Source organism: Strix aluco, chromosome 25 (assembly GCF_031877795.1).
Source record: "Strix aluco isolate bStrAlu1 chromosome 25, bStrAlu1.hap1, whole genome shotgun sequence".
In the NCBI taxonomy this organism is placed as follows: Eukaryota; Metazoa; Chordata; class Aves; order Strigiformes; family Strigidae; genus Strix; species Strix aluco.
The window spans coordinates 2,237,198-2,253,249 of record NC_133955.1 but is presented as its reverse complement, the minus strand read 5'-3'; the positions used below and the strand labels follow the sequence as shown (position 1 = coordinate 2,253,249).

The 16,052-nt window shown below is 59.8% G+C and overlaps 1 protein-coding gene across 3 annotated transcripts in view; it reads right to left on the bottom strand.

Moving 5' to 3' along the window:
* Positions 1-16,052, bottom strand: part of NAV1 (neuron navigator 1) — a 78,761-nt gene that overhangs the window by 47,042 nt on the left and 15,667 nt on the right. For all 3 annotated transcript variants that reach the window (XM_074849978.1, XM_074849979.1, XM_074849981.1), the window contains exon 4: positions 13,229-13,993. In XM_074849978.1, coding sequence (XP_074706079.1) covers positions 13,229-13,993 — 765 coding nt within the window. The remainder of the gene's footprint in view (positions 1-13,228; positions 13,994-16,052) is intronic.

Below are 16,052 nucleotides of genomic sequence, written 5' to 3'. Positions count from 1 at the left end.
ACCAAGAAAAAAAATTGGAAAGTCATTGAAAAAATTACCATAAAATGTTTCTTTTTCTGCTCCAGTATGAAATACAATGAGATCTGCTAGGAGATCTCTCTGCTCTGCAAAATTTAAAGGCAATGGATTTAAGCTGTTTTTCTAACACCACTCAATCTACCTGCCAAGCTGACGGCCGTGAGAAACCAGCCCAACCCAAGTGAGAGCAGCCAGAGCGCCCCGTTTCCAACACGGGTGCTCAGCTCTCGCCTCGGCATCGGTGGGACACAGTGGGGGAAGATTTCTGCAGGGGACGAAGCACAGCAGAGAAAGGTGTCCACGGTATCTCACAGCTACGTCACTGATACAAACTCCCTGGATGACTTTTGCAGGTCAGCAGTAGAAGCACCGGCACCAGCCCCAGGCATAAACCCGGCTTATGGAGCAGGACAAGCCCTCCCCGTGATGAGACTTCGGGCTCCCTGGTGATGCTGAGCTGTGTGAGCCAGTCTCCCGCCTCCAGGAAGCACCAACCCCCATCATGGCAAGGAAGGAATTAAAGGGCACAGCAGCTGCCTTTTACTTCCATATCTCCATGGGATTTTTCAACCAACAGCTTCTACTTGTAAAACTGGGGTTTATTAAAAAGAGCATTAGGAAATGTGGAAATGTATTTTCTCCTGTCGCTAAAGTGACTTAAAATTAGTTGGAATTTTAAAATTAAAAACACACCCTAAACTTTCACTTCCACTTGAAATCACTCCGATTTTGAAAACAGACTTTTTCCCCATGTCCTCTCCTGGGTTTTCCCCCCTCTCTCCTCTTCTCTCCTCACCATGTTTTTGTTTAAAAATTCATCAAGCCAGGGAAAAATTCTGGGGCAGGAAAAGAGGGAAGAAAAAAAAAAAAAAAAAGCGGAAGAAACTGTGGCTTTTGCAAACCCATCTCCACGCAGGGGAGAAGCAGAGCTCCAGACTCTCCTTCCTCCTCTTGCAAAGCGAGAGGCGCTCAGAAGGACGAGGGAATATCATATATTCACCAACCTCCCGCACAGCCCCGGCAGCGGATGCGGCCTCGCTGACCCTCCGCAGAGCCCTGCAATCCTCCCTGGGCTAACACGGCTCCCCCAGCACGGCAGCCAGCCTCAACCGGGGAAAAAGGGATGGATCAGCCAGGAAAACCACTCTGCGTGTCAGTGTGGGACGCAGCCCGCTCCGGCACTGACCGTAAACCCCAGCTGCTGCTGCCAGCTGAGCTCACAGAGACCTGAACAGCTCGTAACAGGGCTCTTGCCCCAACGAGCCAAGAGCCAGAGCGTGTCTGGCCACGGTGCGGCTCTGAGCTGGACACTGGTCGATGCGAGGCACGTCCCACACATGACACTGATTTGGGGAAGGACTGAGATGTACCCAGACCTGTTACTCAGCAGCAAGGTCACTCCCGACACCGATGCGCCGTGCCCAGTGGCCACAGACACCGAATGTGCGGTGCTGCCGAAGGGGCACCTGAAAACTGAGCGTCTCCACAGTTTCAGGGGTCACTCCCAGCCCAGGCTTCTCCCACTCCACAGCACCAGAGTTTCCCCACTACAACATGCACTTTAGGGACAGCTCTGCACCCTCCACACAGGACACACGTAACGTCTGCTTACGAGCAAGAACATTCCGCAAGGGGATGAAAAGCTATATGGAAATGGAAGATCATTACCATGATCTCCTTGGAAACATCCCATCGGAGCAAGTTTTTCTCCCTCCTTCTTCTCTCTCCCCATGTGCACGAATTCTGGCACCCGTGCATCGCTTGGCGTTGCCTCAGCACTGTGGGTCCAAAATGCAGGCGTCTGATTTCTAAAGCCATTGTCTAGGATGTGCTATTGAGCTGCAAAACATGGATGGTTTGGGATGGAAAACAGGCATCTCTTGCAATACAAAAAGAAGCTGGCAACCCAGATTTGATTTGTCTTTGAAGCTATAGAGAATCTCAACCAAACAAAATTTGCTTTATTCCCACAAAGGGAACGAGAATCTTAGCAACAAAACAAATCAGCACCTCTGCCCCCTGAACGCAACGATGAGCAAACCAAGAGCAGAGCAAAGGCTTCGCCCCACTGGTCACTGCTGCGGCGCAGAGCAGCTGGTTTTGGAAAGCAGCACGGCAGCATTGTACGTGTTAACATGCTCCACTTGGGAATGCGAGGCTGGAAAAGCTGCTTTGCAAATTTACTTTTGATTCAGAGCTCTGGGTTTCTCTCCTCCTTGCGTGCTGTTACATTTTGCAAGTGCTCACGCAGCCTGTCCAAGGCAGGGAGATTTTCAGGAACCCCAAGAGTTTCACCAGCTTTAGCACAATGACTATTTGCCGAGGAAATCACCCTGGAAAATTTATTACTTGCTATTCGCTTTCAAAAGTAAGCTGGGCTGGGAAGCACAGAGCAGTGCAAACAGCAGCTGGGCTGAGATTTAGTCCTGCCCCCAGGTTACTGTTCTTTCCCCAAGACTAATAAGCTACCTGACGGGAGGCGACCTCCCGCCGCAAGCAATGCTGCCACGCAAATTCTGCTTGCAGAGGGTTTCCAGAGCAGCTTTAAAAATCTCAACTTCCAGGCCCCGCTCTGCACAGCCCCGAAAGCATCTCGCAGGCTCCAGGAAGAGATTCCCTCGCTCATCCCCCATGCTGCTTTATGAGCAGGGCTGTTCCCCTCCCCTTGCAGGAACCGGCCACATGTTCTCCATCTGGGAGCAGATGCCCATGAGCCAATAAGCTCAACTTGGAAAACTAACTGAAAATAGCACAATATTTCTGAGTGCTCTACAGACCGCGGCCGGATGATGGATATTAGTGCTCCAGCAGCACCGGGACGCTGTTTGGCACAGTGCAGCAAAAGCACAGCTAAAAGGGTTCAGGGAAATGAAAATGAGATGGCTGAAGGTGCTGCTGCCTGAGCGTCTGCCCTCTTCCAGATGTTCTTGCCTGCAAGGAAGGAGGGTCTCAGTTGCTGGCAAATCAGTCCCCGAACTGCTGCTGTGCTCAGCCTAGAGTATTGAAGGACACCAGCTCTGTCCCTCCCACATCCCTGAAACCACTGGGGGACATTCTGGTCTCCAAGGTAAAACTGAAGAGCCGCAGGGCTGCTGTAGCTCTGTCAGGCTGTAGCGGCTCCGTGGTGGCTGTGCTGGCTGCGGATGGCGGCACGATGGGCCATGCCTCTCGTGCTCCGACACAGGGCGAAGTCCTGGGGAGAAAGGCTGAGACACCACGTAGGGCAGGAACCCTCACTGCCCCGTCACAGCTCTGACTGCAGCACCGCCAGCGCAGGAGTGAGGAGCAGGAGTCTGGGGTTTGTTCTGGGTGCTGCTCTTCCCCATGGGGTCAGGACACAGCCAGCTTTTGGGTGCATTTAACCACTCGACAGTGGGAGACAGAAGGTCCAGACAGTGATATATCCAACCTCAAATCAACCTGGGGTGAGCCATCAAAATGGAATTTGCCAAAAGACAACATGCTGTGAGCCCCCAGCTATGTACAGCCAGAGGCACAAAAGACTCAGGATTGCGGCTGGGAGTCAGGCAAATGTCGGTGCTTCCCCTTGGCCAGCGATCACACAACATGTTCTCCAGGCCGAGCAGCATTTTAACCCCATGCCAAGTCTACATGCGTGTTATCTGGGAGAGAAATCACCACTACCAGGAGCCAAAGGGTCCCTTGCACACTGGCAGCTCTGCTCCCAGGACCCTTCGTCGTTGCCCATCCCAAGGGGCCATGCACAGCCTGTCCAGGGTGACTCCAACTCCCTGGAAGGGTTTTTGTTGCATTTTTAAGTGAACCCAGGGTCTGTGGAAGGCACGGGAGTGCAGAGAAGCCATCTTCCACGGCGCCTGGTAGTGGCTGGAGCAGCACTGGAGAATGGGCTATCCCCATTGACTCCCCGTCACTGCCTGCCTTCAGCAGCCTCATCTTCCTCAGCCCAGCGGCACAGGAAAGCAACACACCGAGCGCCAAGACAGCGAGACTCAATTCACGCCCCCCTTTCGGTCTGCAGCGCATCAAGCCCAGCGAAGCCTGGCTGCGGCATGAGGCCGACTCCTTGGGAATCAGCACACACCTCTCGGGGCTCACAGCAGCGGCGTTTCCAGGACACTGTTCGTCTTCCCTGCTGGGAGGGGGAGGAAGCTGAGCTTCATATTTCCCTTGCTTTCACTCTGTGCATTGGGAGTTTGGAGTTGTCTCCTCATCGCTCCCTTGGTGCAATGAAAGTCAGGAGGCTAAAGACAAGGTGGCTGCAGAAGGCCATGGCTGGGTGGCTGTGGGTCCAGCGTTCATGGTGGCCACAGCACCCATGGCCCCATGTTGGTCCTGCTCTGGCAGAGCTGGACAGTCCCAGCTCCCAGCCACAATCTGTTGAACGCTGGTTCCTGCTGGTTTCCCCGCTGGTTCTCCGGGGGACTCAGCTGTCCCCACTCCTGCAAAGCAGCTCCCATCTCAGAGCCTGCCAGAATGCCCCTGCCTCGCCCCGCTCCACCGCCGCCGGGTTTGTTGATGATGCTGTACTCACCCCGGCAAAGCCCTCTCCAGCCTCTGAGCCACCAAGGCTGAGAGAAGCCTCAGGATGTGGGAGCGGGCACCTGCGAGGCCAACAGCGTGTCCCCCACGGCACCACACCAGGAACCGGCTGGGGAGGGACGCGCTTGCCCCATCAAATGGCCCGCAGCGTGTTTTCTGCCAACGCTGGCTTACCTCAGGGAGCTCCCGCGCCACAGCAATCGATGCGGATTAGCCCCTATCTACTCTTCCACTTGTTTGCATCAGCTTGGAAATATAATGCCAAGTCAGAGATAAAGCGAACTGGAAACACCCGAGAGCATCTAACGCTTCCAGCCCGAGGGGTTCGTTAAAGAGATGAGTTTCAACATCGCAGGTCCCAGCCCGAATAGCAGGTTCCTTTGCCTTGCTCCCCAAGCACATCCCTCCCTGCCAGCGCCCACATCTCCCCACACACCGCGCTACGCAAAGGAGGGGCTGCTCTCCATAGGGTGGGTTTTACAGAGCCCAAACTGTGCCCACACATGAAGGGGTCTCCACCACGCTCGCTGCAAAAGGCTGATAATGTCCTGCTGAGGATGGGGCCACACAGCCATGCCACGACAAACCAGCTGACCCTGCAGGCTAGAAAAAACACTGGGGTAAACTCCTTTTCATGTCAATCCAAGCTGGCACAGGACCAAGACATACACCCAACGCCGACATGCGGGAAGCCTGAGACGACGATGCTGCGCATGGGCATCGGACGCGTGATTTTGAGAAGTGTCTCATCAGTGAGTTATTCTCAGCCCACAGATACGCTGAAAGCTCACACGGCTATAAATAGCCAGCGACAGAGCCGTACCTGAGTCGCAGCTTTGACATGCTTCACGGCTGCTCGCTGAATCGGGAGAGCCAGGCTGCAGGGACTGGGCAGTGCCGGCACTGGGGACATTTCAGTCCCACTGAAAAAGCATGGAGGTATAAGCTTCACAAAAGCTCAGCTTTAGCCAGTCTGGGCTCCCAGTACAGCCAATAAGGACCAGGTTTGGCCAAGACTCTGCACTTTGCAAGGGCACTACTGATGAAGCTTGTCTGGCTGCAGGGTCTCATTGCCAGCTTTGTCACACTTGGGGACACAACCCTGCACAAGATGTGCAGAGGTGGGACATGCAGCAATCCCAGATCCCAACCACACTGGCACACAGCAGGGCTGGCACTAGAAATAAAAGCAGTTCAGCCTCTCCCTGGTGCTAAAGGTGTGGTGCTGCCCCTCTGCCATGCTGTGGTTATGACATCTCCCCCTCTAGCTCACACACCACAGGCTTGAGCGCCCACAGCACAGCTCTTCCCATTTTCCTGAGTCGCATGAGAACGACCACAACCTCCAGCAGCTTCAGCGAGCTGCAGAGGACCTCAGCCACGAGCCATCCTTCCAGCTCACCGAGCAGAAGAGGTTCCCATCCCACAGCCAAACCCAGCCGACCGGCTGGTGAGCCAACGGAGCTGGCGTGGAGCCCAGCCCTCCTGCTGCATCACCTGTGGCTGCGAGTCAGGCTCCCAAACTGCCGAGGGAACCGCGGCTTTGTGAGCACGGCACAAAACCCTCAACTGCAGTTCCCGACTGAAAGTCTCCTCCTGGGTCCCTCCTAGCCAGCTCACCATCCCCTCCTCACCTGCACTGCCACTGGGTAAGATCCAGCCTGGGGGAAATGTGAGGACAGAGCTGCCCTGCCTTTACATCGGCAGAAACTAATTGCTGAATTTGCCATAAATTCCTTCTATAATTTCAGGGGGATGCTTCAGGCCAGATCCCTGAAGGTAATAGGCCAGGGGAGGGCTGCAAAGCGCTCACCTCTTGATGGAGGGCTCTAGGACAGAGATAACAAGGCTGACACGAAACGAAGAGGGATGCGGAGTGAGTAAGCATCACCGATGCCCACGCCAGGTAGTTGTGGAAAACCCTGTGCTCCCTACAGCACTGGCACGCTCACGTGGTCACGAGCTTCGCCGGGCAGTGCAGGGGCACATGCCTGCCCGTGGTCTGCCCATGCAGCACCTCCAGGGAGCTCACACACCGCGCCGGCCCCTGCGCCAGGGCCACGAGGCTCTCAAGCAACCTCCCGGCTGCAAGGCTGCTCCCAGGAGCGAAGAAAATGTCCTGCCCGGCCACACCGTGCTTGTGCTGAGCTCCCCTACACGGATTCCAGCAGCTCCTTCCAGTGGGAGATGAATCTCAGCCCTTCTCCTGAATTAATAAAAAATGCATTACTGCCTCAATTGGATAAAACAAATAACAGCGTAAGGAATGAAAGAAACGCTCAAACGAAACAAAACGTAGAAGAGATGGATTAGAGGAAAGACAAGCAGATCAATGGGTGTGCTGGGCACTGCTCTTCAGTGTCACACCCGCCTTGACACAGGCACATCTCCATTTGCACAGCTCTAATCTCAGCCCTGCAATGCAGCATCCCCTGCCTTCCCAACTCCCCTCCGCGCTCGGCTCCCTGGCTCCGAGCTGCAATGCAGCAGCATGGGAAAGCTCTGCTCCCGCTTCACCCTGCACCTCTCCGCCCCACTGCGAGGCAGCGCCGAGCCTTCCCGGCCGGGCTCCTGGCCTCGCACGTACTCTGCCTTCCTGAGCTCACCGCCTCCCAGCCGGAGAACCAGCAACCCCTCCCCTGGCTCCCCCGGGAGAGCTGCTTCACGCGCCCGCAGGAGGACATGACTTTGCAGGGTAGGGGATATGGCAGAATCACACCGTATCTGATCTTCCACACCCCGCGTCCCCACGGCTCCCTACGAGACACCCTCAAGGTGCGAAGCCTGGAGAGGACAAGGACTGAGCTACCCCCGCTCCACCCAGCGAGCGGATCCAGACTCAGCAGCTTCACTGCTGGGCTCTAACTGCAGCTGCCAGGAACACACACGGCCCCGGGACGTGGCTGCCACCGCGCACGCAGGGCACCAAATGCCACACGTGTGGTGGCACAAAGGATGCTCTGGACCACACAAGTGACTGCACAAGTGCCTGACACTGTAGAGCCGGGTGAGCAGCGTGGGGTGACGCTGAGACCACAGCCCTACAGAAAACCACCTGGTCACCCCCAAGCAGGACCACGGCTCAGCCAGCGAAGCTGGGAGGCACCCGCTGGCCACAGCAGACGGGCTGGCACTAGAGGTTGGCGTCACTCACAGGTGACACACCTCGGAGGGTGCACGCTCTGGCTCCACACTGAGCTGGAACGGATCCTCCCCCGTGCAGTGGGCACAAGCATCAGCCAAATGCTGTCCTCAGATGCTCGAGTGAGAGTGGGCAGGGAGGACCAGGGAAATTGTTGTCTGGCACCACAAGAAGCTGCATAGGAAGGCCATGAGCTGGTAACCTAAATGGGCATAACAGGGTGATGGCAGAGGGGACTCATGCCAGGGAGGGGCTGTGGGCAGAGAGACACGTGCCGCAGCATGAGAAGCCAAAGAGGCAAAGCTGGGAACAGGGGCCATCAGGAAGGGACTCTCCAGAAGGACCCGGAACTGCCACTAATTCCCCGAGTGCCACCCAAGCTGGAAGCACATTGCTCACGAGGCACCGGGACTGGGCAGGACCCATGGGTGTGCTTCTGCAAGAGCAAACCATCCCGGCAGCCCTCAGCAGTTGCTCTCAGGGGACAGCAAGGCCTTGAGGGGACATCGCCCAGGCCCACTGTGGTCACCTCCCACCAGCAGATCCCAAAGAGCATTTCCAGAACTGCATACAATTTTGCATTCATTTACATATTTTCTCAGTGGACAAATGTTGGATATGGGGGCAAGGGACAGGCAGCCATTGGGAAAGCCCCATTTGAACAGCAATTTTCAGGCTTTTTGAGGAAGGAATTTGTTTCAGCAGTACATCCCCAAATACCTTTGCCTTCAACTGTTTGCTCTGCTACTTTTCCATGGGTAATTTTGAAAGACAAATCCGGATTATTGGGGGTTTTTAGCACTTTCTGCACTGCCATTATCACTGGAAACGTGGCACATCCCAAACAGCTTCAGCAGAAAGTTCTGGGGCCCTCAGGTCATGTTTGTAGACCTTCTCCCCAGTCACTGCAGCCATCTCAGCCAGAGAGACGAGACACCTCCTACTCGCTGTCAGCTCGTGGGAGCAGGCTGGAAGCAGCAACACGACCATGTACCTCCCCTCTTTCTCCTCACCCCTACCCCAAACGCAGGAGGCCAGCTCTGTGGCCAGAAGGACATAAATCCCCACCCCAACGACCTCGTCACGCAGGCGCCATCACACAGGGGCCTTAAAAGAGGAATAACGTTAGCGTGACAGCGATATCAGGACAGCCGCACCGCTTTACGAGGCAATAACTCGTTCCCGTCACTGTGAAGAGCTACTTGGTCTCTGACCTCCTTATGGTCTCCTGCCAGGGAGCCTGGCTATTGCTGCACAGTGCTGCAACCGGCCCGTTAGCATTTAATTAAACAGCCAGGAACGCCGTGGGGCTGAGGTGCTCCTTTAAATCCCATACCATGTGCCTGGCCAGCGAGGATGACCATCGGGAGGGAAGCTCCTTGGGAAGGGATACCTTGGTGAGACCATCTCCACCAGAGCTGGGAACGTGCTCGCACAGGACGTGTCAGACACCAGCCAAGCGTCTTTCCTGCACTGTGGTTTCTTTTTTAAACTGACCACAGCCAGATGTGACGTGAAGCTCCTGCCCTTCAAGGAGCCCATCTGCCCATACCAGCCCCTTGGCTCTACCACCCGCTGCCCGCCTGCCCTGCCCAGGGCACTGCCCTGCCTGCGTGTCGGCACTGTGGAGGAACCAGGTGTCCACGAGCACATGCTGCCCGCCGAGGACATCCCTGCTGGGCCTCTCGGGGAAGGGTGGCATTGCCCACTCACTGCCAGCCGAGGGCTGCAGGACCGAGATGGGTTATAGCCACACCTGTGGAGGCTGGCAGGGCTGCAAAGACTCCTGCAGCGAGCATTTCGGGGAACACCATCTCCCCTGGGATCACACATGTGTCCGCCTGGGCTCTGGCCCATGCAACACCCGCCACTTATTCGCTTATGTGAATTAGCAGCCACTTAGGAGGCACCATATACAGCAAGAGATGGCCAAGGAAACAGCTGCAGAAAGGAGCTGCCGGCTCTTGGAGGTGCTCTGGGGAGCTCTAGGTAAGTGCAGCAATCACGCTGGGCACCACACCCCAGTGCTAACGACCTCGCCCGCAGCCCGTATGCGCCTCTGCACCTGCATGCTCTTGTCCCGCACGTGGAGACGGGCACGGCGAGCTCTGCACAGTGAGCTCTTCCACCATGCTGGCCACGCGCCCTCCATACCCTTCATCCCGTGGCCTGGCACTGGTGTAATTAGCAACCCCAGCTGCCAGCCGGCTTTGATGAGAAGCCTCGGTCTTTGGTTGACGTGAAATGTATAATTTAGATGATGGAAATAGCCTCTACAAAGCACATGTGGTTGCTGTGTCCCAGTGACCCCTCCCATCTCGCATAGGCTGCTCTGCTTTAAACGTGGTTACTTCTCCAGCAGCTCTACAAAGGCTTCAGTGCCATCAAACAGATGACACAGCGGCAGCAACCAAATGAGAGGTAACATTTGGCCACTACTAAATAAACTGTATTTTTGGCCAGCAGAGGCTTGGGAGTGCTTCTGGCAGGAGAAGCACGAGGTGGAGATGAGAACTCAGGTGTGGAGACCAAAGACGCACAAGGTCTCTGCAAGCCATCGTGTCTGGCGGAGCAGGGAGCTCGGGTTAGGCAGAGGCAGCACAGGCTTCTCAACGCAGGTCAGCAGTTCAAGGACAACAACATCTGCAGAGGCTGAAAGTCCCTGCGACCCCTGCCTCTTTCTTCCCAGCACAAACCAAGCTTGCGGGTCTTCTTATGCCACTCTGGATAGGGTGTCCTCCAGCAGACACAGCCAAACAGCTCAGGCTGATGTTTCTCTTGCCAAAGGGATCCATGAAAACAGCAGAGAAACCTTCCTTCCCTCCCAAGCACCTCCTGCAGCAACCAGGAGAAAGCCCCTACTGGCCCTACTCACCAGCCCTAGCAGGGCGTGAAGGCTACTCCCCTGAGCAAGAGGGATCCTGTCCCTTCTGGGTCTGTCCCCACCGCAAGAAGAACCTCTCCCTTGAGGAGCCAGGTTGTGGAGGGTACCGTTACCCCTGGAGAAGGTTTCATCTGCCTGGATCACACCAGACAACAAGCAAAGGGGTCAGGACCAGAAGCTCAGCGTGTGTCCAGGCTCGTGCACCCCCAGCCATGGTTCTGCTGCTGAAGTGACAGAGCGGCCACCACCACTGTCACGCTGCTCCCTCCTCTGCACATCCCCAAGCTCCTGTCAGCACCCCCAGCACATGGGCTGTCAAGGACGTGCCAGGTCATGGTTGGCTTGGTTAAGTAGGTATGACTCAATGGCACAACTCCCATGAAGGTGAGAAGTACAGCCCCATGGATGGAAAGCGACGTTTCAGCAGGGTTAAGCTCCTGTCCTGTCCACCCCAGGCATTGTCCCCACCCGACACTGGACAACCAGCCCACAGGCCCCACTGCAGGAAGCCCAGCAGTCCGTACATCTTGGAAAATTATTTATTTCGGCAAATACACAGAGCAGAGGGCTTCAGAGGGCGGATTCAGCAGAGTTTGACCCTCACGGGCCAGCTGACCAAGCCTTCAGATGGTACATGCAGTTCAAAGGGATGTTCAACACCTCCCAAAGTCAAGGTCAGCCCTGTGGCCCTGAAGCAGGCCCTGACACAGGCAGGGGCTAGGCAACCACGCCAGAAACCAAAGCAGGTGTTGGGGCACTTCCGCAACCCATGGTCTTCCTCAGCGTGCGCACAAGTCCCTGTCCCGCAGGCAGGATCTCTGGTACTCCAGCAACTGCCACAAACCAGGAGTCACTCCCACATGGGCCAGTCCTGCACCCTGAGGGAAACCGCAAGAATTTCTCCTTGGGGCACTGAGGAAACCCCCATCTAAGAGCAGAGCGTCACAGGGGGACACTGAGATCCCCCCAGGCATGTCAACACCAGTGGGTGGAGATCTGTTAGTTCCACAAGTGACAAATCATCCCTCAATCCTGCCCTGCTCCCACGGCATCGGGTGTTACCCCGGCATTAGGGCTGAGGATGGATGTCCACGAGCCCAGCCGCCAGACCAGTAAGGCAGCCCGAGCCCCCGCAGCCCCTGCTGCAAGGCCGACCTCACATGTCCAGCCTGCTCGCGCCTTGAGCTCGCTCCGTGGTTTTCCACGAGCGACTTGTGCAGCCCCAGGGAGCCCCGGGGTGCTCCAGCAGCTGGGGCAGACCCCCGGCAGGGAGAGGATCGGGCAGGGTGCGCCCCACCGCTGCTGCTCCCGTGGGTGTGCGTGGCCAGGGGGCCGACAGCGATGGTCTGGGGGCTTCACGCCTGTGTGCCCGCATGTGCCCGCATACGGTGTGCCAGAGCCCCGCACTGGAGCGGGGGCTGCGACACCCCGAAGGCTCCTGGAGCAGCCGGGAACCGGACTCAGCAAGCACAGCTCTACAGGCGCCTGACTCCGGCACGTACTCCAGCTCGCTCCACCTCTGCAAACCTCCCCCACAGCCCCCAGCCAGGGCGAATCTCTCCCCCTTCTCCCCACGGCAGCGCTCTGCTCACAATGCAGCCAGGAGAAGGCACCTCAAACCAGCTCTCCAAGCGCCGGCAAAGCTCCTGGCCCCTAAAAGGGGCTCCCAGGCAGGGAACTGGACACACCAGGGCTCCCGGCCCTGCCTGTACCACCACTCCCCCCTGCCACCACCCAGCGAGCACCGGGAGAACCATGACAGCTGTGCAGAGCTCGTTTGCCACCTTCTCACGTCAGTCTGCCAGACCACAGCTCTTTGGGGCCGCAAATCCCGCCATGGCCCTTGTCCAGCCGAGCCCGCTGAGCCCACGGGCGCTGCCGGGACGCAGGAGAGAGCGGGCTCCAGCGGGGAGCAGAGGGCTCCCGAGGCTGCGCCGATTCCTAGAGGTCAGCACGCAGCCGCGAGGGAAACACAAGGGCTGGGCACGCCTGGACTGAGAGCCAGCGCCGTGCCCGCGGGGCGGGCAGCAGGTCCTGAGATCAGAGGCACGGCCAGCACCGGGGGCCAGCGCTCGCTGCTCTGATGAAAACCCACCACGCACACAACAAGCTCTCAACCGCGCAGGCTCCGGGATCAAACCCGTCGGGATAGCAAGACGCAGCAGCCACGGGCCGAAACCGGCTCACGCGAACCCTGGGGCAGTGTTCTTGGAGAACCCTCCTCGGCCAGAGCCCAAGACCTCGGAGGAGCTCTGGATCTGAAGCCTCCTGCCCGAAGCACAGGCACCTCCACCGGCAGCCGCCGGCGAGAGCGGCCAAGGTCAACCCCGGAGCGAGCCACCCCGAGAGCGGGAAGCGGCTGCGGCGCGCGACCGGGCAACCTCCATTGTCTTGGGTGGGGTGTAGGCACAAGCGGTGACCAAAGACACATGGGGGAGGACAAGCTCGACCGCCACCTGCCATCCCTCATCGCGAGGAGGCTGGAGCCAAGGCGAGAGGAGGCTGCGAGCGCCTTCCCCCTCAGCGAGGCCGACGGCACCTTCTCCCTCAGCACCCCGGCACCTTCCCCTCAGCGCTGGGGACACCGCCGCGGCCTCCGGCGGGTCCCTCCCGCCATTTCCCCATCCCAGCGAGGCCGGCGGGGCGCGACGGCCACAACTCACCCAGCATCTGGCTGAAGAGGAGCTGCTCCAGGTCGCCCAGCACCGTCACCACCAGCTCGGGGTCCACCTTCAGGTAGGGCTTCTCCTCCGCGCCCGCCGCCACCGCCGGCCCCTTCCCGCCCAGCAGCTCGTCGTCGCACTTGCCGCCCCCGCCGCCCCCGCCCGCCTCGGGGGCCTTGCTGAGGGGCTTCACCTCCGCGTAGGGCCCGCGGGGGATGCGGCTGGGCTTGCCGGCGGGCGGCGGCTTGGCGGGGCCGGCGGGGCGCGGCGGCAGCAGCGAGTGCTCGGAGCGGGACAGGCTCCGCGACATGGCGGGCGCCTCCCGGCCGCGGGGGCCGCCGCCGCCCCGGCCGCCCCCCCCCGCCCCCGCCCCCGTTGCCGCCGCCTTGGCCATGTCGTCGCTCCAGCGGGGCTCGTAGAGCTGCCGCTTCTTCTCGGCGTCGGTGAGGAAGGCCAGGTTGGTGAGCGACTTCTGCTTGCGCAGGTTGGAGCCGGCCGGCAGCCGCCCCTCCGCGCTGCTCGCCTTGAAGACGCGCAGCTCCGCGCCCCGCGGCCCCGCCGCCGCCGCCGTCGCCTTCGCCCGCTTCGGCATCACCGCGCCGCCGTCGGGGCCCCGCCGGTAGCCGCGCTCCTCCTCGCCCAGCTCCACGTCGGGAAGGCTCTTGAGGTTGCTCCCCAGCATCCCCGCGCTGCAACCATTTAACCCGCCGGGCGCTGCTGCTGCTGCTGCTGCTGCTGCTGCTGCTGCTGCTGCTGCTGCTGCTGCTGCGGCACCGAGGACACACCGGGCGAGACAGAGAGAGAAGCGCCGTCAGCGCCCGCCCCACCGGGGCGGAGCGGATCGGGACGGGGAGGAGATGGCGGGGAGGGGGATATGAACGGCGCGGCCCCACCTCGCTGCTCCGCCGCCGGCGGGACACTGCGAACCAGCGGAATGTCAGGGGCAAACAAAAAGGGCCCGCCCTCCTCCGCGCCCGGCTGGCGCGGGCAGGGGGCGGGGCGCGGCGCGCGCGCCCGCGGCGGGGCGGGGCGGGGCGGGGCGGGGGCGCGCGCGGGGAACGTGCAGCGCCGAGCGCGGCGGGACGGGAGCGCGCGGGACCCCCGGGGCGGGCGGGGCAGGAGCTCCCCGGGCGAGGCGCGGGGCTGCCCTCGATGGCCGCGGGGCAGGGAGCTGGCTGGGGGGGGGGTGAAGCCGGGAGGGGGGGGGGGGAACGCCCCAGCACCCTGCGTGTGGAGCACCCCCTGTCCCGCCTGCCACGGTTCCCACACCCAACACTGCACACCCATCCCCCGGGGGGCCAAAACTTCCACATTTCAGCCCAAACAGTGCTGGAAGAGCCCGGGGTGGCCCCAGGAGCCCCCCGAGGGACACTGTGGCCCTCAGACCCAGCGGGGCCTCTCCAGTGATCTGGGGGAATTGGGGAGGGGGGGGGGGAAGAGGGGGAGTGGGATCTGGTTATCATCATTTTTCATTAATTACCCGTCCCTCGGGAGGGGTGAATTAAGTCTATTTGGTGACCTCACGCAGGCTGCCATGGCAACCGCCGGAAAATATTGCATTAGAGCCCATCACTATGCTGCCGAGATAAGGAGCCAGGAGGGCCGGGGGCGGCACAAGCCCCCCAGCCCGGCCCCTCGTACAGCAGCATGACCTCCCCGGGCGATTCGGGGTGCAGCCCATGGGGACGCTGAGAAGCCCCAGAATAACCCGGCCTGGATGGGACAGCAAAGGGTGGCCAAAAAAAAAATGGGTGCCCAAGCCACCCTGCTGCACCCCGAAGCCGCTCTGAGTTTGGGGGGCTTTTACAGCCCTTGTTGAGCTACGAGGCTACTGCCTGGATGCAGGGCACGCTGGGGGGGTAAATCTGGAGGTGTCATGTCATTTTGGGGCTGTCAAGGCGACTCTTGGGGCCTCCCAAAGTCCCCTGTCCCCTTCGGCAGGGCCCAACTGAGCCCCACAAGGTCCATGGGCTGTGGTGGAGCGAGGAAAAGGATCCGGCCCTTTCCCCAGCACGGAGCCAGCTCAGCCTCATCCCAAAACCTCCCCCAAGGCGAGGGGGGCAGCTGCGCTGGGAGCACGCCGGCCCCACTCCCCTCCTGCTTTCTCCCAGAAAATCCTCCCGCTCACCACTGGTTTTGGTGCTTCCCAAATGGGGGCTCAGCACTGAACCCCGTTACCCCTCTGGCTGCACGGCGGCGGTGCCGGACCCCCACTGCAAAGCCGGGCTGTGCCGTGAGCCACCGTGGCTCTGACCGACTTCTGTCCCTTCGAATCACTCGATGAAGCTCCCGGCTCTTTTTTTTTTTCCCCTTCCCTGAATATCCCTGGAGCATCCCACCATCCTCCGCTGCCGCTGCCCTGGCAACCGCCGCCCCAGCATCTCCTCCAGCAGCCGCCCCCCCAAAGCAAGTGCCAGAGGGGACTGGGGTGTCCCCAGTATTGCAGCAGGGAGATGGCATTGGGGCTCATCCAGCCCCCGAGAAAGGGGGTGTCCCCGCGGTGGGTGTGGGGAGCCAGGGCTGCCATGGCATCCGCCTCCGCGCCAGCTCTCTGCCGACTTCTTGGAAATGGGTCATTCCTGGAGCTCGCTGGGAAGGGGCCAAGCGGGTGATGTCCCGGCGGCGTCACCAGAGGGGACGGTTCCCCCATGCCAGAGCTGCTGTGGGGGATGCTGATGCCCGGGTCAGGCCACGCTGCTGGGTGTAGTTTTTTGGCTGTGGGGGGCTGTGCTGTTCCCAGGGGAGTTGGGGCACCTCCTGCATGGGGGTTCCCCCCGGCCGCCCCACCGACCTCCATCCCCAGCTCCCGTTCTGGCACGGGGCC